Raw genomic sequence first — 25,490 nt, 5'->3', positions numbered from 1 at the left:
TAGAAATTTTCATTATTTGGTTTGAATATTTTTAACTGGATCTACTTGAAAATTCTTTTAATCAAACATAATAATCCAAATAACATGTAGGAAAAAAAATTACGCAGTTGGATATTAGTAAAATATTTTTAGAAATCCTTTAAAATTATTTAATAAATAAAATTTGCTGTATTTGCAAAAATAATATTTTTAACGAAAATACAAGTAAAAATTAAATTGCAAATAAAACTAATGGAACTATTACAATTTTTGAGGTTTTATAATTTTGACCATTACTGTATTTAAAGACTGCGTGGCCCTGGGCAATTGCCCCCAATGTCCCTTACATAATTTCTAACATTAAACATTTTTTTTTTTTAACTTTGTTAATCAACTTTTTTTGTCAATTTTAACAAATAAAATCAAACTTTAATTACAAAAAAAAACAATTAAATATTCTATTATAATTTTATTTTAAATTTTACTTTTAACTATAACAATATTTAGCAACTAAAAACTTTTATATTGATTTTATGAATACTATATTGCACAACTCAGATCGCTTTTTCTTAATGTGACATCTAATTTCCATTGAATTATCATAATAACCAAGTCTAATATAAATTATGCACGACATGGTCAATTGATAATCAAGATGTATCCAATAATAGTTTTACTTTTATAATATTGAGTAGTGGGTGAAACGTGAACAACAAAGGCCTATGGCAAGTCTGTCATGAGTAAAATAAGGGTTTACGAGTGGTATAGGCGTTTCCAAGATGGTCGTGAAGACGTAGAAGATAACGAACGCCCCAGTACATCAACAACCGATGAAAACGTCGAAAAAGTCAAAGAAATGGTTATGACGACAATCAAATCCAAATCTATAAATACTAGTGATGGACATTTTCGAATATTTTAAACTATCGAATAACTATTCGAATTGTTTTTGTACAACCGAATAGTGTGTTTTTAGCATAAACTATCGAATAGTTTTTAAACTATCGAATAGTTTTTAAACTATCGAATAGTTTTTAAAAATATTCGAATAGACTATCGAATAGTTTTAAAATATATTCGAATGGGCTAGCGAATGGTTTCAAAAAATATTCGATTAGTTCTAATTAAAATTTTTATGAAGTACAATTAATTATAATAAGAAGATAATTAACGAATACTTAAAATAAATTTTTATACAATTAATAACAGTAAAAAGTACCATTTTATTTATTTTTAGTTTGTGAGTCATTGGAAAAAACTGATAAATATGGGTTGAAAATTAAAAAGCAGTTCTTTTTTCCGATGACTAATGATATATTTTCAGTTTTATCGGAAAAGTTTGTTCTATGAGCAACAGAACTATTCGTAAATACTAAAGTCTTATTTTACACTTAATACCTTGTATACTGTTCTTAGTCTAGCATTACCTGCTCTTTTGTCATATAAAGGCATAACACCGATAAAGAGGACAGCGGCGTTTTAACACTAACGATCTAAATAGGATTGTTTTAAAACTGTTTATTCAGGGTACTAAGATTATAAATAGGATACAATTAATAATAAAAAAAATTAGTGATGAGCATTTTCAAATATTTTAAACTATTGATTAAATATTCGAACTGTTTTTATACCACCGAATATTTTATTTTTAGCATAAACTATCAAATATTTTAAAAACTATTCGAATATATTGTGAACTATCGAATATTTTTACTATTCGAATAGTTTTTGAATGACTATCGAATAGTTCGAATAGTGGACAACTATCGAATAGTTCGATAGTTACTATTCGATATTTCCCATCACTAATAAATACCTTTTCATTAGTTTTCTCACACAAAATAATGGCTCCATTGTTGACGTACCAGGCATAAATTCAAACTGGTTTTTAGATACCGAAGTCTCATTTCTTATTCTCACATAAGCTTTATGCCTCTATAATTTCCACACTTCTGTATGACACCTTTACCTTTAAATATCGGCACCACAATACTATTCTTCCATTCTTTTGGCATTTTTCCTTCTAATAAGATTTTATTAAAAAGATCTTTCAACCACTTTATGCCATCACCGCCCAATATTTTCCATATTTCTACTACTGACACTTTATCTAGCTCTAATGTTTATTCTATTCATTAATGCCACAGCCTCCCATTCCTCTTTCACACTTATTAAATCTACCAGTCCCTCGTTCCACGAGATATCCTCTAATATCTCTTTTGGAAAATCCTCATTCTGTAATTATTCAAAATATTTGAGAAGAACGCTAAATGAAAAATTGCAGAACTATATTTGGCAGTTTTACTAGTACAGAAATTATTTTATTGTACTCATGTTGATAAAACTTCGGTGTTGAGTCTTAAGCAACAAAGTATAAAAAAATATATATACTTTATTTAAATTATTTATATATTGGTTTTAGAATATTAAAAAGCAAATATATTGAAAAATGTTCAATTCTGTGGATCACATCTAAAAGCTTATAAGTTACAAAATTGGATTTTTTATAATTTGTGTGGAGGAAAATGGTATTAGCCATAGAAGTATGAATCAATTTTTTGAAGTTGTTTTTATACTTCAAAAATATTTATTTCCAAAGGAACCATTTACGTTTTTAATTTGTTTTCACTTTCTAAAAATTTGCTAAAAAAGAAACATTAGTTTTTAAATAGTAGCTACAGAACTGTTATTATAAAAATTTAACTTGCAAATATGTTTTTATAACCTCCATTTAACTAAATTTGCGTAAGAAAATTTTTAGATAAAATTTTTCAAATTATTAACTTTTACTCTCTTCCCAATGACCAATTAGTATGCAATTTCTTATATATAATAATATAGACCTCAACAAGATGACATTTTAAATTTAAGTCAAAAACTTCTATTTTCGAATCTCACCTTTATATGAAATGTCATACTCAGCAGTGACAGTACAAGCTGTTGTAATATTACTACAGTAATGGTCATAATTATAAGACGCCGCGAAATTTTATAATTCATGCGTTTAGATTTTGAGCTTGTACATAATCGTAAACATTTAAATCATCAAGTAAATGCATGAAACTTTTTTCTTTATATGTGTTCATAAACTTAAAAAGGAACCGCTGATTTTGCATTAGTTCTATTTGCAACTTAATTTTTATTAGCATTTTCGTTAAAAATATTAATTTGCAAATACAGCAAATTTCATTCATTAAATAATTTTAAAGGATTTCTAAAACATTTTACTAATATCCAACTGCGTAATTTTTTTTCCAACATGTTATTTGGATTATTATGTTTGATGAAAAGAATTTTCAAGTAGATCCAGTTAAAAATATTCAAACCAAATAATGAAAATTTCTAAGCAACGTAAAATTATCTATTTTAGGTTTTTTAGGTCATTTACTGTCAAATAAGTTCATATTCACAATATCCTAGGTAAAAATCAAACAAAAACTTATATTTTATGTTATTTCAATTAATTAATTTAGAAAATAAAATAAAACATTATATTTTTTATAAATTTATAATAATGATAATATTAGGAAACAAAACGTTCTTTTTTTATTTAATAAAATAAAACGACATATTTTTTTTTAAAAAAAATAATTACGTTTCTAAATAAATTAGTTGAAATAACATCAAATATACGTTTTTATATGATTTTTACCTAAAATACTAAAAATATCAACTTGACAGTAAATGGCCAAAAAAAACCTAAAATAGATAATTTTACGTTGCTTAGAAATTTTCATTATTTGGTTTGAATATTTTTAACTGGATCTACTTGAAAATTCTTTTAATCAAACATAATAATCCAAATAACATGTAGGAAAAAAAATTACGCAGTTGGATATTAGTAAAATATTTTTAGAAATCCTTTAAAATTATTTAATAAATAAAATTTGCTGTATTTGCAAAAATAATATTTTTAACGAAAATACAAGTAAAAATTAAATTGCAAATAAAACTAATGGAACTATTACAATTTTTGAGGTTTTATAATTTTGACCATTACTGTATTTAAAGACTGCGTGGCCCTGGGCAATTGCCCCCAATGTCCCTTACATAATTTCTAACATTAAACATTTTTTTTTTTTAACTTTGTTAATCAACTTTTTTTGTCAATTTTAACAAATAAAATCAAACTTTAATTACAAAAAAAAACAATTAAATATTCTATTATAATTTTATTTTAAATTTTACTTTTAACTATAACAATATTTAGCAACTAAAAACTTTTATATTGATTTTATGAATACTATATTGCACAACTCAGATCGCTTTTTCTTAATGTGACATCTAATTTCCATTGAATTATCATAATAACCAAGTCTAATATAAATTATGCACGACATGGTCAATTGATAATCAAGATGTATCCAATAATAGTTTTACTTTTATAATATTGAGTAGTGGGTGAAACGTGAACAACAAAGGCCTATGGCAAGTCTGTCATGAGTAAAATAAGGGTTTACGAGTGGTATAGGCGTTTCCAAGATGGTCGTGAAGACGTAGAAGATAACGAACGCCCCAGTACATCAACAACCGATGAAAACGTCGAAAAAGTCAAAGAAATGGTTATGACGACAATCGTCGTCACAATCAAAGAAGTCGCTGATGATGTTGAAAATCAATTTGTTCGTGTCATGTTATTTTTTCGAATGTTTTGGGTATGAAACACGTAGCAGCAAAATTTGTTCCAAAATTGTTGAATTTTGAACAAAAATAGTGGCGAATAGAAGTTTGATTAGGAATCAGTTAATGAAGTCAACGATAATGCAGAATTACTAAAACGTGTTACAACAGGTAACGAAACATGGGTTCATGGATACGACGTCGAAACTAAGGCTCAATCGTCCCATAGGAGGTATTTTCGTTCGCCAAGACCGAAAAAGGCTCGGCAAGTGCGATCGAACATGAAGATTAAGCTCACTATGTTCTTCGATTTTAATAGCATAATGTATCATGAATTCTTACCACGTCAAGATCAATAAGGAGTAGTACCTACAAGTTCAACGCCGTTTGCGTGAAGAAATCCGAAAAAAACGCCCGGATTTATGGAAAAAAATTCATGCCTTTTGTACCGCGATAATGCACCTGCTCACACTTCATTGCTCGTTCGTGAATTTTTTACCAAAATAATACTGTAACGATGCCCCAGCTTCCATATTCGCCAGACATGGCTCTGTGTGACATTTTCTATTTCCAAAAATAAAGAAAATCTTAAAGGCCCGTTGTTTTACAAGCATAGATGTCATTAAAAGTGCAATAATCGCTGAATGAGCTGAAGGCTATGCCAAAGAACGTGTTTAAGAAGTGTTTATAGAATTAGAAGAAGCGTTGGCAAAAGTGCATAATATCTAATGGGGACATTTTTAAAGGCGACAACATTTATGTAAACGAATAAATAGTTTTTTTAAAAAACAAAAAATTCCTGTTATTTTCTGAACACATCTAGTATTTTAATTTAAGTTAAAAATTGATAATTAAATCGATGACGATAAGTTTACTTTTTATACAAGACTAAATTCAAGTATTTTCGTCGAATTAAATAATTTAAAAATAATTAATGTCAATATGTATCATGTTTTGTTATAACACTATATGTTGACTATTGCCTAGTTTTTTGTTATAACATATTACAAACACTTGTTTGATCAGCTGACGATTAAAATAATGAAACAAATTTTGATTCACTCAATGATTTTATTGATTTAAAATAACGTTAATTTTAGCTTCGATGCAAAGCTGAGAAGGTATTTTTAATAAAATAGTGTATTATAGTGAAGAAAAAAGAGGAAATTAAATAAGTTTATTAATAGAAGTCCTTTTTCTTGGGGAAACCTATAAATTAACAGTGTTATTACAAAACAAGATATAGCCATTTTTTTCAAATTTTTTAAAGACAATTATTATTCACAAAAAACATAACATTTTTGGTCTCAACCTACAATTTAACTGCATAAATATAAACATTTAAATATATACAAAATATAGGTACGTTATTTCAAATTATACTAGACTAGGGCAAATTTTTTACCGATCCATCATTTCAAAAAGCCACTATTTTCACTTTGATTTATCCCCCATTACTTAACTAATCTAATTTTATACATAAAAAAATATAATTTTTCAATGTTTATGTTTGTTTAAAAAATGAAGTTTATAATGAAAAAAATAATAAAATTTAAAACATATTTTGATGTATTACATCAAAAGTTGAATAAAATTGATAAAGACACCAATTACCCCCTCTAAAAATGGTAAATATTGAAAAAATAGTCAAATTTGAATTAAGCAACCTTAAAAACAATTTTTCTACTCAAAAGTAAAAATGTTGATATATTAATTTTGTCCTGTTTGAATTACGTTTTAAAACACTGTGAGGTCTAATATATACTGAAAATTAAAACTAGGGCAAATGCCCAAGCTGCCACCCTTCAAAATGACCCCCCTAATAAAATATATATAGTGTTCAGTAAAGAAATAAACGTGTTTCCTTACTTCCTGAACACCCTGTATAATTATTTGTTAATAAATAACTTTAAAAAAACATAATTTTAAAATTAAGTATGCTAATCAATTGAATTTTATTTTATTTATTATTTAATTAATTAATAATAATAAATACGAGTTATCCGATCTGAATACATATAATGCTCCATAAATTGTATTCTCATGCCTAAGTCTATTAATTTTAATCGCTTACGAAACTAACACAGTGAATGCAATGAATATACTCGAACTAATTTCAAACAAACGATATATATATATACAGAAAAAACATAAAAAAAGCTATTAAAATCCTATCAAAATTTTAATAATTACTTAACGTAGACACGTTTACTGATAGCATGACCTACTTATTTTTACTGAGAAACATATAAAACTTAAACTAGTAGTTAGATATTAAAAACTATGAATATTATGAAATAAAGTGCAATTGATAGTCTGAAAAAAAATTATAGATATCAAAAAGAATAAATTTATTAGCACAATATAAGATAGACGATGAAAGGGTTATATATGGACTATAAGATTTGATGGGAGTCCAAGAATTAATTTAGCAAAAAATACGGTGTTAATATTAAAAAAATCTAATTTTACAACCTCAAAATCTAATAATATACTACGAAAACCGCGCCCTTTTGAAAATAGATACCAATACAACCAATCTTTTACATAAAAAAAAATTGTATTTTTTTAAAAACTCGATAATTTTGATAAAACACAAAGAGGTGTTATATCATAGCGCTTGTGGATCCGAAATAGCTAATCACCGTATCTGTTCAAGGCTTCGTACATGAACTTGACCAAACATCATTCGCCACTGTGCAGCACTCCCAAACAGGTGCATTTTGTTTATTCAATGCATCTGTGATAAAAATTAACATTCCGACAACCATTTAAACTCCAATATTAGCTATTGTATTTTGTGAATGTTCCGGGATTCAGGGTTTATCATAACAATAGAGCATGCATAATCAAAAAGAAAAGGGTAAAATGAAACACGTTTGATATTATCTCTTATCCAAATAGTTATCGGTAAAATAACACAATTGGATATGTAAATAAATAATTAATTTTTTCAACTAACTTAATGTGTAATGAAATATTAATACCAGGCTGACATATCAACGGCAGCCTAATATTGTCTTTAACCATTGATTATCTCTATGGAATAAGTATCCAATATTATTTGTGAACAAACATTTACCTGCAGAATCATCGGAAAAAGGCGCTGTCATATGTTCCAGGGCCACGTCGTCTCGCTGAGTTGACGGACCCGCAGCAATCGCTGTCGTATCGCCATCGCTGCCTTCCATTTTAAACGCTATCAACACTACCCGTTCAGTCTGATCTTCACGTTCGCTGTTTGATTCAGTGTTACTGCAGTTACCTCCTCCGCCAACGTTTTCGTCTCCAACCATGATGGCTGATGTGAACTTTGACAATTGAGCCGTCATTTTTCCACGACATTTCCCACAAATGACAACGATGTAGGTCGGTAGGCCATCACTTGCACTTGTTTTTCACGGCAGACGCGCACGTCAGACATAAACACACATACGCGCACACACTTGACCGAACAGGACGACAACCGTACGGGCGGGCTAGAAATGATATTGATGTTTTTTTCTAGCGAGTAAACGATTTTACGACTTAACGAAGTTTTACAAAGGTTTAAAAGATAAGGAAGGTTTTCGTTTTTCACTACAGGAGAGGACGAAAAAAGTGAAAATTAATAATTTGGTTTCTAAACGACATAAAAAATAACAATAACATCGTAGTCGACTTACGCAGTAAATGCAGGCTGGCCTCATAAATGATACAAACAAAATGTAGGTCATGAACCAACAATTATTGAAAGAAAAATTAATTTGCATTGACTGTACCAGACCAAAAGATCAATTAACGCTTATACTCAGTATGTTTTTAATAATTTTGAGTTTGAAAAGGACAATAACTTATTAAAATTGTAAATTTAAAACAGTACCCAGCCCATTGAACGACACCTATGAGCACGATAAGAAACTAGTAAGAGAGATTGGTGTCACTGTAACAAAATCACATATTATTATTATTGTTATCATTTATCATTCCTTCACTCCCCTCCCTATATTCCATATGATGTAGTATTATCGCAATTTCAGTTTGTGAACCATATAGTAATAAAAATAAAACAAAATCTTAGATGTTTTGCGTTCAAATCACTTTTATGATTTTATTTTAATACAGATAATTTGAATTTAAATTTATCCAAGTAATGGCTGTTTCTACAACTCTACAGGTATAAAATAATTTAACATAACGTTAAGTTATCCCTAATATTATATAGTATGTATTGGTAATTATATCATCAATTTTAATTTCATAAAACTCTTCGTCTACCTAAAGTAATGATTCTATTTTCTTTGTTTAATGAGCCAGCTATATTAAGTAAAATATATTCATGTTTTACTTTATTTAATACCTTTTGTTAAATTTATTGTGAGTAAAACAATATACTATTACATATATTTTTCATGTATTATTACAAAACTATTCTATAAAATAAATGTCATTGGAGAGTAATAATGTATTGCTGTTTTTTTTTTTATTTGTAAAAAGAAACTAAATGAAACGTTTTAAAGAAGTAGTTATTCATGCTCTTTAATTAGAAATCTAATTTTTCTTTAAATTTTTATCAGGTCTTTAAAAGTATTTAACTTTTTAATATTTATAAAAAATATATGATTAACGCCCTGAATAAATTTGTCTAACTTATTCAATTAAAAAAACTTTATTTTGTAACACTGAGTTAGGGAATAAGAGCATAAACAGAGATTTTATAATACATGATTGTTATTTAAAATCTATAATACATTTGTGTAATAATTTTAAGTTTGTTTTTTTTCTGCAGAAAGCAATAGACTTAGTTACAAAAGCAACTGAAGAAGATCGCAACAAAAACTATGAAGAAGCATTAAAACTATATGAGAGCGGGATTGAATATTTTTTACATGCTCTTAAATGTAAGGGAGTCATTTTGAATAATTATTGATTTATAGAATTTAATGATATGTATCAATTAAAAATACAATACATATTTATATTTTATACTAAGAATGTTAAAAGTTTTAATATAATTTAAAAGATTACTTTTATATGAATTTTTTTATGAAAGGTTTAGTTCTTTAATCAAATATTGTAATAACACTTAATTTATCCAATTTAATAGTAATGTAAATAACCCATTATTAACTACCAGATACTATAATAACATTTTATGGCTTATTAATTTATTTATTAAAAGTTATACTGTGTATTAATGCTAACAACTTTCTTAGATGAAACTCAAGGGGATAAAGCTAAAGATAGTATACGTAGTCGCTGTACTCAATATTTAGAAAGAGCAGAAAAATTAAAAGATTATTTAAAAAATGGAAAAAATAAAAAGAAACCTGTAAAAGCTGGAGAATCTAATTCCAAGTAAAATATAAAATAAAATGCATTTTTTAAAGTTTATACTTAAAAATACTCATAATTTTTAAAAGAAATGATGATAAGAAAAATGATAGTGATGATGACGGCGATGACCCTGAAAAGAAAAAATTACAAAACAAGTTGGAAGGTGCTATAGTTGTTGAAAAACCACATGTTAAATGGTCTGATATTGCTGGTTTGGAAGGTGCAAAAGAAGCGCTAAAAGAAGCTGTAATTCTACCAATAAAATTTCCACATCTTTTTACCGGAAAAAGAATTCCTTGGAAAGGAATATTACTGTTTGGGGTGTTTATCAAATTTTTAAAAATAATTACTTTTTTTTAACAAATTAATTGTATTTAAAAATTTTAGCCCCCTGGAACTGGTAAATCATATTTAGCAAAAGCTGTAGCAACGGAAGCAAATAATTCTACATTTTTTTCTGTGTCATCATCTGATCTTGTTTCCAAGTGGTTGGGAGAATCAGAAAAACTTGTCAAGAATCTTTTTGAATTAGCTCGACAACATAAACCTAGTATTATATTTATTGATGAGGTTGACTCACTTTGTTCTTCACGATCAGACAATGAATCAGAATCAGCTCGACGTATTAAGACCGAATTCCTTGTACAAATGCAAGGTAAATTATTTTTTCATTAAAAATTCATTACAATCACGTTAATATGTGTGATAGCAAAAAGAAATAATCTGTTCAAGGTTCACTTTTTTTTTTCTTGAAACTATCAAAAAATTACGATAAATATCTCATGGAAACAATCATGAGACTGTCTCTACTTGTCAAGAAAGAAATTTTCTTATTTAATAGTAATGACTTAATCCAAAGCTTAGAAGTATAATTAACTTTCTTGAACTGGAACTATTTTGTTCAAAAATTATGGATTCTTCTAACAAAAAATTAAACTATAGCAATTTATTATACTTAGTTAACACAATTTCGATTACTTATCATAAACACTTGTTGCTGCTTGTTAAAAGTAAATAGACTGAAATTCTATTTATTTATTATTTTAACTTTTATTGTGGTAAGTATGGATTATACATATTTACTTAAGAGGTATTAGTGCAAATAACAAGTATTTATGATTTAGTAAAAATTATTTTATATATCAAAAATTATTCCTAAATACTCTTATTAATTTTTCTTCTTCAATAATGTAATATTTGATTGTGAAAAAAAACAAATATAGGAGTTGGTACTGATAATGAAGGTATTCTTGTATTGGGAGCCACAAACATTCCATGGGTCTTAGATGCAGCTATACGTAGACGTTTTGAGAAACGTATTTATATTCCTCTACCAGAAGAACATGCTCGGTTGGATATGCTAAAACAAAATTTAGGTAACACATACAATACATTAACAGAGATGGATCTTAAACAATTAGCAGCCAAAACTGAAGGGTATACTTAAATTTAAATTCAATACTCTGTAATGAATTTTAATTTCTTATCACATTAATTTAGATATTCAGGGGCAGATATTAGTATAGTTGTAAGAGATGCCTTGATGCAACCAGTACGTAAAGTTCAAACAGCTACACATTTCAAAAAAGTCACTGGTCCTAGTCGAGCTGATCCTAAAGTCATTGTTAATGACCTACTTACTCCTTGTTCGCCAGGAAGTCCTGGTGCCATAGAAATGTCATTCATGGAAGTTCCTAGTGACAAACTTCTTGAGCCAGCAGTATCTATGGTAAGATTCTAAAATAAATTACTTTTAAATAGTAATGATCAATTACTAACAATAACCATTATTTTTTGTACTATAGAGTGATATGCTTAGATCTTTAGCTACATCTAAACCTACAGTAAATGATGAAGATATGAAAAAACTTGATAAGTTCACACTAGATTTTGGGCAAGAAGGTTGATTATAAGTTCTAACTTATAAATGTGCAGGTTTTATATAATTGATGTTTAAAGGTATGTTTTTATTTGATTGTAAAAATGTATATTTTCAAATAGTTAAATCTTTGATTATAAGATAAAGAAGCCTCAGTAAAATTTTAAATTGAAATATTATAAAAAAAATTTTTTTAATTTTTAATATTTTAATTTAAGAAACATTATTTTGATATTATTACTTCCAAGTAATTAATAAAAAAAACTTTTTTATAATGGATATTTATTTTTATATTTTTAATCCTCCTCCAAAAATTTGATTAAATATAATCTAATGTAATATTTTCTAAGATCGAAGAACTTATTAAATTTAATAAAATGGTAGAAAATATATTTTTGTATGTTGAAAATCTTTTTATATAATTTTTGCCCTTTGGTAAATATTTTTCATATTTAAAATGTGAAACTAAAATTTCAAAATATTTGCTTAAACTTCTAGGCAAATATGCTTATAATTTAATAAAAAAAAATTGCCATTTAGTTACAATTTTTTAAATATTTCATGCAAAAATAAATAATTACTTCACTTATAAAAATAATTTTTATGGCTTTTCATCTCAAGATTTTATTTAAAAATATCATAGCATAAAAAAATGAAACAAACTATTCTTCTTAAACTCCTAATAATTTAAAGTTTAGTTAAGTGCACTTATTAATATTATCTTACTAATTTATTCTTTTATTATATATTAATATTTTATTAGGTTAATATTACTGTTATATGTAATATATATATATAAATATGAAGTTGAGTAAAAGTTCTATTAATTAAATACACACAATTAAAAATAAAATGGACAACAAATTCAAAGAACACTAGAATTACATAAGCATAAATTATTATTGTTATTTGTTACTTTTTTAAATTATTTAAATATTATGCAAATGTAATAACAAGGACTAAGACATTACTTAAAAAATGTATTTTTTTTATAATCGTCAGACTAGAATTCTTAATAGCTAATAACTAAAATACATTAAATATATTTTTGAGAGATTGAAAAACTTATTTTCTTTTTTACTTATAAATTATGCTAAAATACATATTTTTGTATGATAGCATAGGTAATTAATAAATAAATTTAAAAATATTTATTTTTGTTAGTTTGTAAGGGAATTAAAAAAATAATATTTACTAATTATTTATAACAAACAAATGTATTTAAATCTAGGAAAATAGTAATATAATCAATATAAAACATTCAATATTAAGATTGTGGATGCCTTAAATAATCTACGTTAAAATATACAATTGTAATAGTTATATCATCTCTAAATGATCTAACAATATTTTTTGGTAAATTTAATAACTGTGATAGTTTAGCATGTTCTATACCATACTCGGTCCCTCCTAATGCATTCCGTATAAGATGAGTGCATGCATTTGCATCAACAGGTTTCTTTTTTAAACTTTCCCTTCTTTGTTCAAGTAAATTACTTATATCACTTAATTTCATATTATTTTTAGGTAACTTTAATGGTTTTAAGGTAACTTTTCCACTCATATGCTCACCTACTAAACGAACAACCTATTCAATATAAAAATAATAACTATGAAATCTTTGTAATATACATTTTATCACATTAAAAATATTATAAAGATTAAAAAGAATAAAGTTGTGGATGATAAAATAATATCTACACTAATTTTAATACTTTAGTAATTTAAGCACCATAAAAAATTTTTAATTAGATCAAATAATCATTAAATAATATGTATTAATTTTTGAAAAGCTAATATTAGGATGTAATTAACCAAAGCTAAATGAGTTTTTTTTATTTTTTTAATGAATTGTATGACTATTGAGATGACTTAAATTTGATATATGTGTATTAAATTTATCAAACTAGTGCCTCTTGTACAAAATGAAGCATTTTTAACATTTTAGAGGGGTTAGAGAGGTTTGGTGAATATTTATTTTAATTTCAAAAAAATTGGGTCCGAGATTCTACAAACACAATTAATTTTTATATATAGCTTATAAAACAATTTTTCTCTATCTTGATTGAAAGATCTTTTGAATAATATAAGAATTTGATTAATTTTGCACATTAGAAAATTGAAGTTAATATAGTCAAAGACTATTGATTCTTATTTCATTTTGTAGCTGTGGGTATATGAATTCAGAATCTATTATATATTTTGAAATGATATAACCACTTCATATCCTATGATTGCCTAGATAATAGGTAAAATATAATAAACATACTAATAATATAATATTGTTTTATATTATGTAAAATATCACATTCAAAGAAACCTAACTAGTTTTATAACATAATTTTTCAAAAGATAAATCTGAAATGACTATTTAAAATTTTTAACTAGATTTTTATTTATTGTTTATGAAACTATTGATCTATTATAAAAAAAATATACCATGATACCTGTAATGGGGTCATAAAATCCCAAAGACCATCAGATGCAATTATAAGAAATCTGTCTCTTGGTTGTAAATTATGGTAAATAACTTGTGGTTTTGCAGTAAGGTATGGAGGAGTATAATAAAATGATGGTATTGCATTTTCACCAACTATAGGAACAATGTATTCAGATAGCATATCTCTGGACCATTTATACCTAAGGAAGACAAATATATATATATTTTGTATGCTTTATATTCAACAGTAACAACATGAATAGATATTGTGATAGAAACAACATACATTACATATAAATAATATAGATAATATAAATAATTAAAAATATTAAATGAATAAATAAAAGTATGAATTATTAAAATATAGGAGCTTATGAAGTAATAAATAGTCAGGTAGATAGATTGGAATCCCGGTACCCTTTTTTTTAGTCGTTCGATGATGTTAAATTTGTCAGGATTATTCAGCCTCCATTCATCAGTCCATTTAGAGTTAATAAACTTTTTATTACAAAACATAATAAAAATTCTAAATTTGTTTGTATTAAGGCCTGCAATTCTACTACTGGTCCATTATTACTATTTTTTTTTTTTATCTTTTAGATTTTTATAAAGTTAAGAAATTAGTAGAGGTTTTACATTAATAATATATAAATATTTATTAAATTGTTTTTAGGAATATTAGTCTTATTGATAGAACAAAAATACCTTAAGTCTCCAAAAGCTCTTAAAGGAGCAAGTTCACCTAGTAGTCTTTCATTTTTAATAACAGTATCTTTCTCATTAGAAGGGTGTTCTGAAAGTACCCTATTAAATTCATGAATATTATCTGTATTATGTTCTTCAACCATAACCTGTTATTGAATTAAGTAATTAATAATTGTTAATAAAGTTTAAAATTTGTATGAAAAAAACTATTACAGTTGAAATTCAACTGTAAAACTTCTGTATGGATTGAAATTTGACAGTGATTAACATCACTAGCATAAAACACTTAGATACTATTGTTTAGAAAGATAAGAATAAAAAAAATTGACAGAACTTTTACAAATTTTAACTTTGGCTGTCTATTACTTAAACAATAAATTGTTGTAAAATTTTTTTGTTTTTTTAATCTTAAAATACATTTTAAAAATCTTTAATTTGATTTAGGCTGAATGTTCCAAAACATCAAAATTTGATGAAATAAAAAATTTTGTGTACATATGTTTCTGTGTATAGTTTTTGAACTATTGATTTTAATTAGTTTTGTAAAATGCATATTAATAGAAAGACAATTTAACATGAGTGTAAAGTAAGCAAGTTTTTTGAAACATCATCAAACATTTTTAAAAATAATGTTAACATGATTTTTAAATCCCTTACTACAGTACTTTGATTAATGTTTAGATTTACAAAAAAGTATATTGTCAGTAAGGTAAATGTCTTAAATATCATAAGTAAAAATTTCATAATGATCCATTTACTTTTTAAAAAGTTATTTCAATGTAAAATAAAAATTATAAGTACTTATATTGACTGTTATAAAAACTGTAATTTTTTGGAACATATTCCTTTATTGTGGGAAATATTTCCAAATTATGGCGTTGATGGCTACAGTTAGATATAATTTCATGATGATTTTTTATAGATTTTTTGAACAAAATCAGTTCAGTTGGAGTTAAGTGTTCATATGAGCACTAAAAAAAAGACAAAATAAAACCAATATCTTCTTGGCTATTCATCATAGCTTCAAAAACTAACAATTTTTTTTTTATAGTATTTAGTGATTAAACTTATTAGAATGTAATATAATAAGATTTAAATATTGGTTACTTATCTTGTATACATTTTAATTTTTATCAAAATGCACTATTAAAATTGTTTTATTTTAGGTTTAAGTTATTAACAGCTTAACGCTATTTTAAAAAAATAATTAGCTACTATTGAGTATTATTTATTATTTATAAAATATTTACTTTGGCAATCCATGTGTTATCATCAGTATATACACCAACAACAGCTAAACAATCTCCTGCTGAAGCAATATGCATATGAGGACCATCAATATGAGCAACACACACAACAGCACCAGATAAGCCAACATTTAAAGTAAGATTATCCACAGTATCATTGTTTGTTTTTAATTTTACTTCAGATAAAATATCTTCATCTAGTTTTAAAAATGATTTTTCTAAAGCATCTTTCATTTTAAACTGATTCTCCTGTTTATCATTTATAAGTTGCAATACATATGATTTAAGGCTTTGGGCATAAACATTTTTTAATTCAGGAACTAAGTCATAGGTTTCATTTTGCATTTCAACCAACTGATTACCATTTTCCATATATTCATGAAGTTGTGGCTTTGGTAAGAGACTAACGCATATATATTCAAAAAGCCGTTTTGCAATAACATGTGAACAACTTGGACCACCATGTCCATCAAACACACCAAATAACATCCCTAAAAGAAATATACATATTTACTATAATAATTTATAACTGTTATAGGAATTTTTAATTCAATACTTATGAAAAAGAATCAAGTTATCAAAATATACAATAATCAAAAATTATAATACAAAAAATATTAAATTAAAATAAAAAATAACATATTTATTTATTATGAATTAATTTTTATTTTATTTTAATTAAAGTGGAAAATAAATTAAGTTAAATACTTGAGATGCATAATGATCTAAGTCCATTTTTTTCATTTTTCTAGAAAAACAAAAATTAATTTTATTTACACTACATGTTCTTATGGGGTTGGCCTGGCCTAGTGAGTAGAAACATATGATACCCAGGGTGCCAACAAGACTTTTCTCATGATTTTTTATTGATGGTGTCTGGTCTCTGATGCAAGCCTGCCATAATACCCGTCCCGTCCATAATTGACTTAGCCAAGAACCATCTTTGACTCCCTAAAATATTAAAGAGGGCTACCACCCTCTGTATGATGTTAAGTTCAGAATATAGAAAGATGTAAAACTGATAATTTCCATTACATATCCTTAAAATATTTAGCCTCATTATTTATGTTTTTTTAAAGCTATAATGATACAACTAAATCGCATAAACTTTAAAACTGTTTTTATTTTTTAACTTTAAAAATTATAAATATAAATGTTTGCAATTTGGCTTTTAACTCTTATATTAAATTCTGAGATTCTAGCAATGAGATGTCAAAAATTCATTTTGAAAAAGTGGACTAGATAGTTATGCTTTTCTATACAGAATTAGTATAGAAATACATTACATAGATAAATTTTAAAATTTAAAACTTGTATTTAAGGAGAATTAATTAATAATTTTTCATGCAAAACTTACAAAATCTTTAAATTCATTTGGAAGAAGTAAACAAAATATGATATGGTTTACCATTATGGATATAGATAGAAAAAGTTTACTTTTACAATAAGTTTAATAGTTTATTATTTTGGTTAATTGTTAAAACACCTTTAGCTACAGGAGATTAATCAATTTTTTTATTTTTGATGTTTTAATAAAATTCATCTGAATTGTTTTTTAATTAACTAAGAAACTTGAACAAGCACTCTTACCAGATGTAAGTAAACATTTGGCCTCTGCACGAGTATCTTCAATAGGAACATTAGATCCTAATTGATTAGTCTCATAGGCTTTAATTGACCCATAACTAGGATCAAATTCATAGGTATGTTCCTTGGAGCTTAAAATAGCAGTAACCTAAAAACCAACGTGTATTATATCGACGTTTTAATACTCCTAAAATAGATTATATACTTCTTGAGGTGTGATTTTCTTAGATATAACAGATGTGTGAATACAATTTGAACAAAAATTTAATTTAAATAATTTTTTAAACCTTATTACACAAACATTATAAGAAAAAAATGTAAACGACATACTGTTGATTGCATTTGAATTTTTTAAATTTAATGGATACTAAATATATTTTTTGATAACATATAAATATGATAACATTAATAAAATGATAGATGGATTACATTATCATTACAAATACATAGAGTTTATTATCTATATCTGTTAGAAACATATGACTACTAAGAATAGTCTGTGATTACAATATGATTTTATTTTAACCATGGTATGTTTAAACAGTTATAAACAACGAAAATCTCGATAACGGCTATAGATTAAGTCGTAGCCTCAATGTTGTTGGAATATCTATTAACAATTCAATACAACATTGATGTAAGCAGTTGATTAATTTATTTCTTATAAAGTATATTTTAAAATATATCTTCGTACAAATATATTTCTTATATAGCAACTTGAATTATGGTTCACGTCTCTAAAGGGACATTAATTACATGGTTTGTTGAACTTTTTAAAATTTTATGTATAATTTATAAGCAATAGAAAACTTTAATCAATATAATCTAAATCTTCTGATATTCCAAATTGTTTATTCATCATACTATCTTCAATAAAGAATTTTTTTCGGCACCATGATTTCACTGAGTAAATGTTGTCAGTCCATCTATTCCCTGCTTCTTTGGCAATCTATTTATAATATACATTTAATAAAATTAGACTACTTTTTTAGTTACATTATTTAATTAAAAATGAAATCCTACATCTATATTCTTCAGCATTTTTTCAAAATCATCAGCATTCAAATCCTTGTATTTATTCACCTCCATGTCTAACTTAGATTTTTCATCTTGAAGAACTTTCAATTTCTTCAGTAAATCTGTTCTTTCATTTGAATCTTCTTTCCCAATTCTTTCTCTTTTTAAAAAGTCTAAATTTTCATCTAATTTTCGTTTATATTCTTCTAATTTTGCTTTTGCATTGTTTAAATTGGCTATTTTAGCAGCTTTAGCTTTGCTAAAAAAAAATAATTTTAAAATATGAAATTGTTTACTTAATTATTTATATTAGTATTGAATGTACTAATAAAAACCAATACATTTTATTATAGTTTACATTTTTACTATAATATACTTATATAGAAATTTTTTTCACCTTGGAAAAGCCCAAAAATATATTGATGAACCTATTTTATCAGTATCGACTAAACCATCGTCAACTAAAGCTTGTACAACATCTTTAACGGATTGAACAACAATTTGTTTTTCTTTCGGAGCAATTTTTTCTAAATCCTAATTATAATTAATCTTTATGACCACTAATTTAAATAATTTACTTGTTTTTCTATAAAATAATTACCTTGAGTTGAAAAAAATCTTTTTTTTCATGAAATATCTGTAACATTCTTTCCCTTTTTTCATCAGCACTTACAGTTTTTCTTTTAGACATGCTAATGTTTATAACACCACTTTAAATCAATCTACAATATAAATAACAAATTACTAAAATTATTTATTTAACATATTCTATGTTGTTAAATAATAGAATTAAAAATATTATTCACTTCATAACCAAAATAAGATACTAATATTTTATTAAAAATTTTAAGTATTTTTTTTTATATAATAATGTATATCAGTGTGTACCCAGGGGATGAGGAACTCATCCTCCTTTGATAGCAATTCATCTCTAAAATTAAGTGATAAGTAAAAAAAAAGTCCAAATATGGAATTTTGTAGATTTTTTATTGCTCTCCCCAGTATTAAAATTAATAAATTAAACATTTGCCGTTAAGTTAATTGTTTTATGATTCTCAAAAAATTCAAATCTTAGTTTTATAGTATTAAGTCAAAAAATGTATACAAAATAATATAATCCAGACTTCTAATTATCGATATATGTATATAATAACAATGTTTCATAAAATCTCAAATTTGGTTGTATAAAGAAACTTTTTAATAGATTTTTTAATCTATCAAAATCTGATTACTTTCATGATATTAGATGAAAAAAGGTGTTAAATAATTTATTTATTTGACATCAATTCTATATTTTATAATAAATAAATACATTATTTACTTTCATGTAAAATTATTTATATTATAAAATTTTAATAGTATAAATTGCAGTAGTAGACACTTATGAATCAATTCTTTAATTTAGATTCTTCAAATTTCAATTTTATATAATAAATAGTCAAATATGATACAATTATCTTATCAGACTTTTATATTAATATACATTTTTATTTTTTAGTGATCAGTCTATGAAACAATTTTTATTACAACTAGATCAAACCAATGCACTCGGTAAAAAATTTATACTACAAGAATTAGATGATGAACACCTATTTGTTTCATCTGATGTATTAGAAACCTTAGAGGATCGTGTTGATGAATTGATGGATCAACTTACTTTTACACAGAATTAATTTTAATAGTAGTTTGATTTGGTTTATGATTATTATTTCATTTTTTTCATTACAAACAATGGCTAATAAAATAAGTATAGGAAGGGAATCGGGGAGATTAAAAGATGCAGATAAAAAAAAGGTACTTGATGAAGCAGCAAGAAATCGTAGAGCACGAAGAGCATTAGAAAGTTTGGAAATGGATAACTTTCAACAAGATCCACATGCAGATATTATTTTAAATAAAAAAGCACCAAAGTTTTTAGATACTATAGAATCAAAAGGACGGCGCAAAAAAGAAAAAAGTGCAGAGTATTATAAACAAAAGTAATTTTTCAACCCTTTAATAGAAATCTTCACAATAAAATCACTTACAATAATCATTTTCACTCTATAAATAAGGTTTATACATGTACCATTATATATTTCTGCATATTATGCAGAAATTAAAATTGTGACAAATGTCATTTAAACAAGTGTATTAATTTAGTTTATTGTATGCTTTAAATATATATGCCACAAGTTCATACTTCTTAAATATTGGGTTCAGTATCTCATAAGGGCTGGTCAAACATCTGGCAGATGCCTGAATACCAATAAAACTCGCTCTGAGATAAAAAGACAACTTAAAAAACAATTACATTTCCTTAAATAGTAATACATATGAATTATTTATGTACTCTTTACATTATCAAAATAATTTCAATAAAGGCCCATTTTTATAGATGAAATTAAAAACAACTTTTTAATGCATACATATGTGCACTTCCATATAGTGAATAATTAACTTAGGTGGTATAGTTTAAAATAACAACAACAGTGTTCAATCCTGACATTTTTCTAGAGGGGAGGGATCTCAAAGCATTAAAACAATCAAAAAAAAGAAATTAAACCAATATTTTCATAAAATTTTTACAAAAAAAATTTAATGAGCAAAAAGTAAGATCTATAAACTCAACAATTAATTAAAAGTATTAAGTTATACATTTTAATAATAGTTGTATCATTTATTTGCAATAACATACATTTGATGATATATTTTAATCTATACAAAATTGAAGTACATTAATAGATATAGATCCATTTTAGATAGCTATTTTATATACTAATGAAAATAAACATTGATGATGAACATTATGTAATTTATAATTGCTTAGATTCCGAAGAACGTTTGTACAACTGGTTGAAGATGATCAATTTAATAATCCTGATCCACCAAATTATGTTTCTATTGAAGCACCCCCTTCAGGTTTACCCCGACGTATATTTTGTGCAGTGTGTGGATTTCCAAGCACATATACGTGCACAACATGTGGTGCACGATACTGCTGTTTGTCATGTCTGGATACTCATCAATCAACTCGATGCCTTAAATGGACTGCTTAACTTAAAATAACAAAACAATGGTATTTTTTTATGTATTCCACAAAAGAAAATAATTTGTTGATAATTTTATTTTCCAATAATATATTTCTATGTATGTAATTACAATATTATTATTTTCTATAGATGAATTCTGCTTAAATAATATGTTTTTTTCATTATTATTATTAGCTTTTGACATAATTTTTTTTTTTTCATCTGAATAAATTTTTCTAATTATTTGTTAATAAATATTCAAGAATTATGAAAAAAAATTTGATTAAAATAATTTAATTAAATATTTATAATCTATCATCCAAAATAATAATACTTATATTTAAAATATTATTTTGGTAATGATTGACCACTATTCTTAGAAAATAATTATAATCTATAATATTACCATAGAAAAGTAACTTAGATTATTTCTCTGTATCCTTCAAATTTCATGATTTTAAGACATTATTTAACTTAATACTAAGACAATAAAGATAAGTTAATAATGATAAAATCAGCTAAACCAACATAAAAAATATAATTAAATAAATAACAATGGATATATTTTTAATATTTTATTTATTGGTATATTTTTACACATAATAGTTTTATTTCACAAAAATTAAAACAAAACTTTCCTAAAATCACATTTATTAAACTTGCTGTACAGTTTGTATTAACCTTTTAATACTTTTAAAAATTACATTATCATTAATTTTACTATAATTTAAATCATTTGATGAATGCTCAGTTTTCTTTGTATTAGTGGCTCTACCATCTTCTGTTGATTCTGAAGGTGAAGTTGGTGGTTTACTTTGTTGAGGTTTTGATTTATAATCTACTTTAGAAATTAAATCATCAACAAGGTAGGTTAAGCGTCTAAGTTCAGCACTGTGTTGTTCAGACATCAAATTTAAATCTCGTAAAGTATTATTCAAGTCTTCTAATTCTTGCAAACGTATTTCTTCTTTTGCTTGTTCTTTTCGAACTTGCCTGTTATACTCTAATAATAACAAAGCGGCAGCTACAAAAAAAATTATTCCTTCACCCAATAAATTGGATCCTAGCTCAATTGCTTGAGTTTCACTCAAAGGTGTAACTTTACCAGCCATTCCTAAATTCATCACATATAATTTCATTTTAACCTCACACCAATTATAAAATTGAGCGGGAGGCATACAAACATAGGTTCGAAAAACTGGAGACTGCTTAGCACGTTCTTTAACAAAATTAGCAATTGGCTTGCTTACTTGTCGTAAAAGAAGTGCGCCAAGTTTGGCTGCAGGGAACGCACCAAGTGCCACCATAATTGAAAAACAACACTATATTTTTCCTCGATTAATAACAAACATCACATTTAAAAATCACAAATTCTTTAGTAATACGAATGGATAGAATTTATCTATTAAAAAAAAATTGCAATATAAATTATAAAAATTCATTTGATAAGATAAAAAAACAATGTCTTCAGCACACTCTATAATTTGTGGCGTTATCATTTGTAACAGCTGCATTCTTAATAAAACTAATCCCATATGTTTTTTTTTTTTTATTGAAATAAAGGTTACAGCAACAAAGGCTATTACTGCCCATATGTTTTATTCACAACGAAAATAATGAATTATAAAATAATAACAGTTATAATAGTATTTAGTATGTTTCTTAACAACATTAATGGGAGAAATCTCCAAAATAATTACAAATTTAAAAATCGCTAATTTTCGACATTTTTTCAATTTTTTTTAATTAAAACTGCCATAACTTTTTGTTTGTTATTAAATATAATTTTTTTTATAGATTAGATATTTATGCTTGATGTCTTTACCTATCATTTTGTATATTTTTTTTATAAATTTGACCCTTTACCTGCCCACAGGAGGGGATTCAAAATTACAACTTTTTCAACTTAACTTTTGAAAGTGTTCCGAAAAGTCTGACACTTTCATATATATCTTAAATTAAAGCTTATGTAGTATATTTAATTATGAAAAAAAAAATTTTGGACTTTAATTTGTCTTCACGATGTAAATGGCTACAAATGCTATTTTTGTGTGAAAATTCTCAATTTTGTAATATACATTTTTAACTTTCAATACAATTTTTTTATGACATCCATCAATACATATTTTTATGTAGCTGTTTTCCTAGAGTCAAATACTTGGGGGCGAGAGTAAGGCAATAATTTGATTTGATATGGCGACCGTCCATCCTAAACCCTCCCCTCTTGGTGCCATACCTAAGACAAAGCTGCTTACAATAGTAAAAGTTAAATAACTAATATGTCAAGCAGCTACTGCTTTGAAGTAACTAAATTTGAGCAACGATATAATTCAATTTATTTAACACTAATTTAAAACAAAATATAAAAATTCTTTTACTACTTACAATTATGTTAATAAAATTCTTCTTAGGTCTTTATAAAAAAATTACTATGCAATTGACATATATAAATACTTAAATTAACATTTATAATAGTAAATATAAAAAAAACTGTTCACTGATTAAATACAAAATGTTTTCTTCTATTATCAAATAATTAATGTATTACAATTATTTCATTTATATAATCTCTTATATTTACCGCCAAGTAAGATAACATTATCAATATAAAATCAGGCAATAACATGATTGTGCTAGATAGAATTATGCTTTATTCTTGTATGTTTCATGTAACAATAAACCATAAATTAACCCAGCCTATTAGTATCCATGTTACATCATATAACAAATATTGTGTAGATTTTAAACAAATCAATATTTATCACGCCAATGTATCAATTTACTCTATAAAATAAAAATAATAAATATGGATTTTTATTCTGTAAATATTTGATTAAGACCTTACTTATTTTCTATAGTGAAATTACTAGCGGAGCACAAGGACAGATACCGTAGTGCATGTTGTTTGCTGACGATATAATAATAATCAAAGGCTATATGAGTGGAGATTGATTCTTGAAAGAATGGTATTAAGAATAAGTAAGAGTAAAACAGAGTATATAGAGTACGAGTTTGACAAAGGAGTACACGAGGAGAGTGAGATCAGTAACAATAAGCGAGGACGTTAAAGGAGAAGTGAAAAGTATTTAAAATCAGCTTTGCAAAAGAATGGTGATATTGACGACGATTTAAGACTCAAGATTAAGTGCGAGCGACTGGAATGGCGAGAAGCGTCAAGTGTGTTATGCGATAAAAGAATTTCAATGAGGCTGAAAGGTAAGTTCTATAAGACCAGTAACTCAGTAAGACCAGTTATGATGTATGGTTCGGAGTGTTTGACAAAAAAGTAGAGCAGAGAATGAGAATGCTAAGATGGATGAGTGGAATAACTAGAGAAAATAGGATAGAGAATGAACATATAAGAGGGAGTTTGGGTGCTGCTTGTTCATAATTTCCGGACTAGACCACGGTTAGATATGACCGAACCGTGATCTAGTCCACTTCAGTCCGGACCGGTTCAAACCAAACCATGCAGAGCTCTACCCACAACTAACTCAGCCAATACTTCCCACTCATGAAAAAATTCTAATCGTACTAAATAGAATATATTGAAGTGCTTAGTCTAATAAAAATATCTAGTTCTAGGTTATAATCTTAAAACATAATTATGAACAAACAGCATAATAATAAATTATAACTAAGTGATATAATTAAGTAAATGGTAACTGATTATTAATTATTACTTAAAG

At 25.7% G+C, this 25,490-nt stretch overlaps 6 protein-coding genes across 12 annotated transcripts in view; 3 read left to right on the top strand and 3 right to left on the bottom strand.

Moving 5' to 3' along the window:
• The window catches only part of LOC126896815 (nuclear hormone receptor FTZ-F1), a 55,602-nt gene extending 47,333 nt beyond the window's left edge, over nucleotides 1–8,269 (bottom strand). The window contains exon 1 of one of the 3 annotated variants that reach the window (XM_050669916.1): nucleotides 7,682–8,269. In XM_050669916.1, coding sequence (XP_050525873.1) covers nucleotides 7,682–7,931 — 250 coding nt within the window. In that variant the 5' untranslated portion in view covers nucleotides 7,932–8,269. The remainder of the gene's footprint in view (nucleotides 1–7,681) is intronic. The other 2 variants (XM_050669913.1, XM_050669915.1) reach the window with 2 other exon arrangements.
• A 321-nt stretch (nucleotides 8,270–8,590) lies between these two features.
• On the top strand, nucleotides 8,591–13,065 carry LOC126896823 (vacuolar protein sorting-associated protein 4). Of its 2 annotated transcripts, XR_007701960.1 has the most exons (9): nucleotides 8,591–8,755; nucleotides 9,368–9,479; nucleotides 9,795–9,936; nucleotides 10,002–10,236; nucleotides 10,303–10,570; nucleotides 11,139–11,352; nucleotides 11,416–11,644; nucleotides 11,721–11,874; nucleotides 12,558–13,065. XR_007701960.1 is itself a non-coding variant. In XM_050669932.1 (8 exons), the coding sequence occupies exons 1-8, from the start codon at nucleotides 8,732–8,734 to the stop codon at nucleotides 11,820–11,822; spliced, it is 1,326 nt and encodes a 441-aa protein (XP_050525889.1). In that variant the 5' UTR covers nucleotides 8,591–8,731; the 3' UTR covers nucleotides 11,823–12,073. The 2 variants fall into 2 exon arrangements, 1 of the variants encoding a protein (XP_050525889.1); XM_050669932.1 differs by lacking the exon at nucleotides 12,558–13,065 and having other exon boundaries at nucleotides 11,721–12,073.
• Nucleotides 12,993–18,153, bottom strand: LOC126896822 (pyruvate dehydrogenase [acetyl-transferring]-phosphatase 1, mitochondrial). Of its 2 annotated transcripts, XR_007701959.1 has the most exons (7): nucleotides 17,979–18,153; nucleotides 17,777–17,921; nucleotides 16,190–16,677; nucleotides 14,940–15,085; nucleotides 14,242–14,434; nucleotides 13,905–14,032; nucleotides 13,270–13,382 (listed from the first exon to the last, which is right to left on the bottom strand). XR_007701959.1 is itself a non-coding variant. In XM_050669931.1 (6 exons), exons 1-6 carry the CDS (start codon nucleotides 18,099–18,101, stop codon nucleotides 13,062–13,064), a joined length of 1,416 nt encoding a protein of 471 aa, XP_050525888.1. In that variant the 5' UTR covers nucleotides 18,102–18,152; the 3' UTR covers nucleotides 12,993–13,061. The 2 variants fall into 2 exon arrangements, 1 of the variants encoding a protein (XP_050525888.1); XM_050669931.1 differs by lacking the exon at nucleotides 13,905–14,032 and having other exon boundaries at nucleotides 12,993–13,382; nucleotides 17,979–18,152.
• A 230-nt stretch (nucleotides 18,154–18,383) lies between these two features.
• On the top strand, nucleotides 18,384–20,675 carry LOC126896843 (general transcription factor IIH subunit 5). Its single transcript, XM_050669973.1, has 2 exons — nucleotides 18,384–18,532; nucleotides 20,289–20,675. Exons 1-2 carry the CDS (start codon nucleotides 18,498–18,500, stop codon nucleotides 20,461–20,463), a joined length of 210 nt encoding a protein of 69 aa, XP_050525930.1. The 5' UTR covers nucleotides 18,384–18,497; the 3' UTR covers nucleotides 20,464–20,675.
• On the bottom strand, nucleotides 18,412–25,065 carry LOC126896835 (meiotic nuclear division protein 1 homolog). Of its 3 annotated transcripts, XM_050669949.1 has the most exons (5): nucleotides 24,187–24,339; nucleotides 19,392–19,512; nucleotides 19,188–19,324; nucleotides 18,797–19,049; nucleotides 18,412–18,722 (listed from the first exon to the last, which is right to left on the bottom strand). In XM_050669949.1, exons 2-5 carry the CDS (start codon nucleotides 19,479–19,481, stop codon nucleotides 18,585–18,587), a joined length of 618 nt encoding a protein of 205 aa, XP_050525906.1. In that variant the 5' UTR covers nucleotides 19,482–19,512; nucleotides 24,187–24,339; the 3' UTR covers nucleotides 18,412–18,584. The 3 variants fall into 3 exon arrangements, 2 of the variants coding, with proteins under 2 accessions (XP_050525906.1, XP_050525905.1); XR_007701961.1 differs by lacking the exons at nucleotides 18,412–18,722; nucleotides 18,797–19,049; nucleotides 19,188–19,324; nucleotides 19,392–19,512 and adding exons at nucleotides 21,341–21,828; nucleotides 24,647–25,065 and having other exon boundaries at nucleotides 24,187–24,585; XM_050669948.1 differs by lacking the exons at nucleotides 18,412–18,722; nucleotides 18,797–19,049; nucleotides 19,188–19,324; nucleotides 19,392–19,512 and adding an exon at nucleotides 22,364–23,203 and having other exon boundaries at nucleotides 24,187–24,341.
• On the top strand, nucleotides 20,489–21,992 carry LOC126896837 (zinc finger HIT domain-containing protein 1). The gene is made up of 2 exons (XM_050669952.1): nucleotides 20,489–20,769; nucleotides 21,600–21,992. The coding sequence occupies exons 1-2, from the start codon at nucleotides 20,489–20,491 to the stop codon at nucleotides 21,826–21,828; spliced, it is 510 nt and encodes a 169-aa protein (XP_050525909.1). The 3' UTR covers nucleotides 21,829–21,992.
• Nucleotides 25,066–25,490: the final 425 nt, after the last annotated feature.

Source organism: Daktulosphaira vitifoliae, unplaced genomic scaffold (assembly GCF_025091365.1).
Source record: "Daktulosphaira vitifoliae isolate Bord-2020 unplaced genomic scaffold, ASM2509136v1 Scaffold_1, whole genome shotgun sequence".
NCBI lineage: Eukaryota > Metazoa > Arthropoda > Insecta > Hemiptera > Phylloxeridae > Daktulosphaira > Daktulosphaira vitifoliae.
This window is presented reverse-complemented; position numbering and strand designations above follow the sequence as displayed.

What these genes read in the sequence shown, in the direction of transcription:
- LOC126896837 (XM_050669952.1), top strand. Translation starts at nt 20,489, where the DNA reads ATGATTATTATTTCATTTTTTTCATTACAAACAATGGCTAATAAAATA. An exon ending in GCAGAGTATTATAAACAAAA is followed by an intron (nt 20,770 to 21,599) that starts GTAATTTTTCAA and finishes ATAATTGCTTAG; the next exon opens with ATTCCGAAGAACGTTTGTAC.
- LOC126896835 (XM_050669948.1), bottom strand. Translation starts at nt 23,108, where the DNA reads ATGGTGGCACTTGGTGCGTTCCCTGCAGCCAAACTTGGCGCACTTCTT.
- LOC126896822 (XM_050669931.1), bottom strand. Translation starts at nt 18,101, where the DNA reads ATGTCGTTTACATTTTTTTCTTATAATGTTTGTGTAATAAGGTTTAAA. An exon ending in AGAAAATCACACCTCAAGAA is followed by an intron (nt 17,922 to 17,978) that starts GTATATAATCTA and finishes GTTGGTTTTTAG; the next exon opens with GTTACTGCTATTTTAAGCTC. An exon ending in ATAACACATGGATTGCCAAA is followed by an intron (nt 15,086 to 16,189) that starts GTAAATATTTTA and finishes ATTCAATAACAG; the next exon opens with GTTATGGTTGAAGAACATAA.
- LOC126896823 (XM_050669932.1), top strand. Translation starts at nt 8,732, where the DNA reads ATGGCTGTTTCTACAACTCTACAG. An exon ending in ATTCCTTGTACAAATGCAAG is followed by an intron (nt 10,571 to 11,138) that starts GTAAATTATTTT and finishes AAACAAATATAG; the next exon opens with GAGTTGGTACTGATAATGAA. An exon ending in TTGAGCCAGCAGTATCTATG is followed by an intron (nt 11,645 to 11,720) that starts GTAAGATTCTAA and finishes TTTGTACTATAG; the next exon opens with AGTGATATGCTTAGATCTTT.
- LOC126896843 (XM_050669973.1), top strand. Translation starts at nt 18,498, where the DNA reads ATGGTTCACGTCTCTAAAGGGACATTAATTACATG. An exon ending in AAAGGGACATTAATTACATG is followed by an intron (nt 18,533 to 20,288) that starts GTTTGTTGAACT and finishes TTTATTTTTTAG; the next exon opens with TGATCAGTCTATGAAACAAT.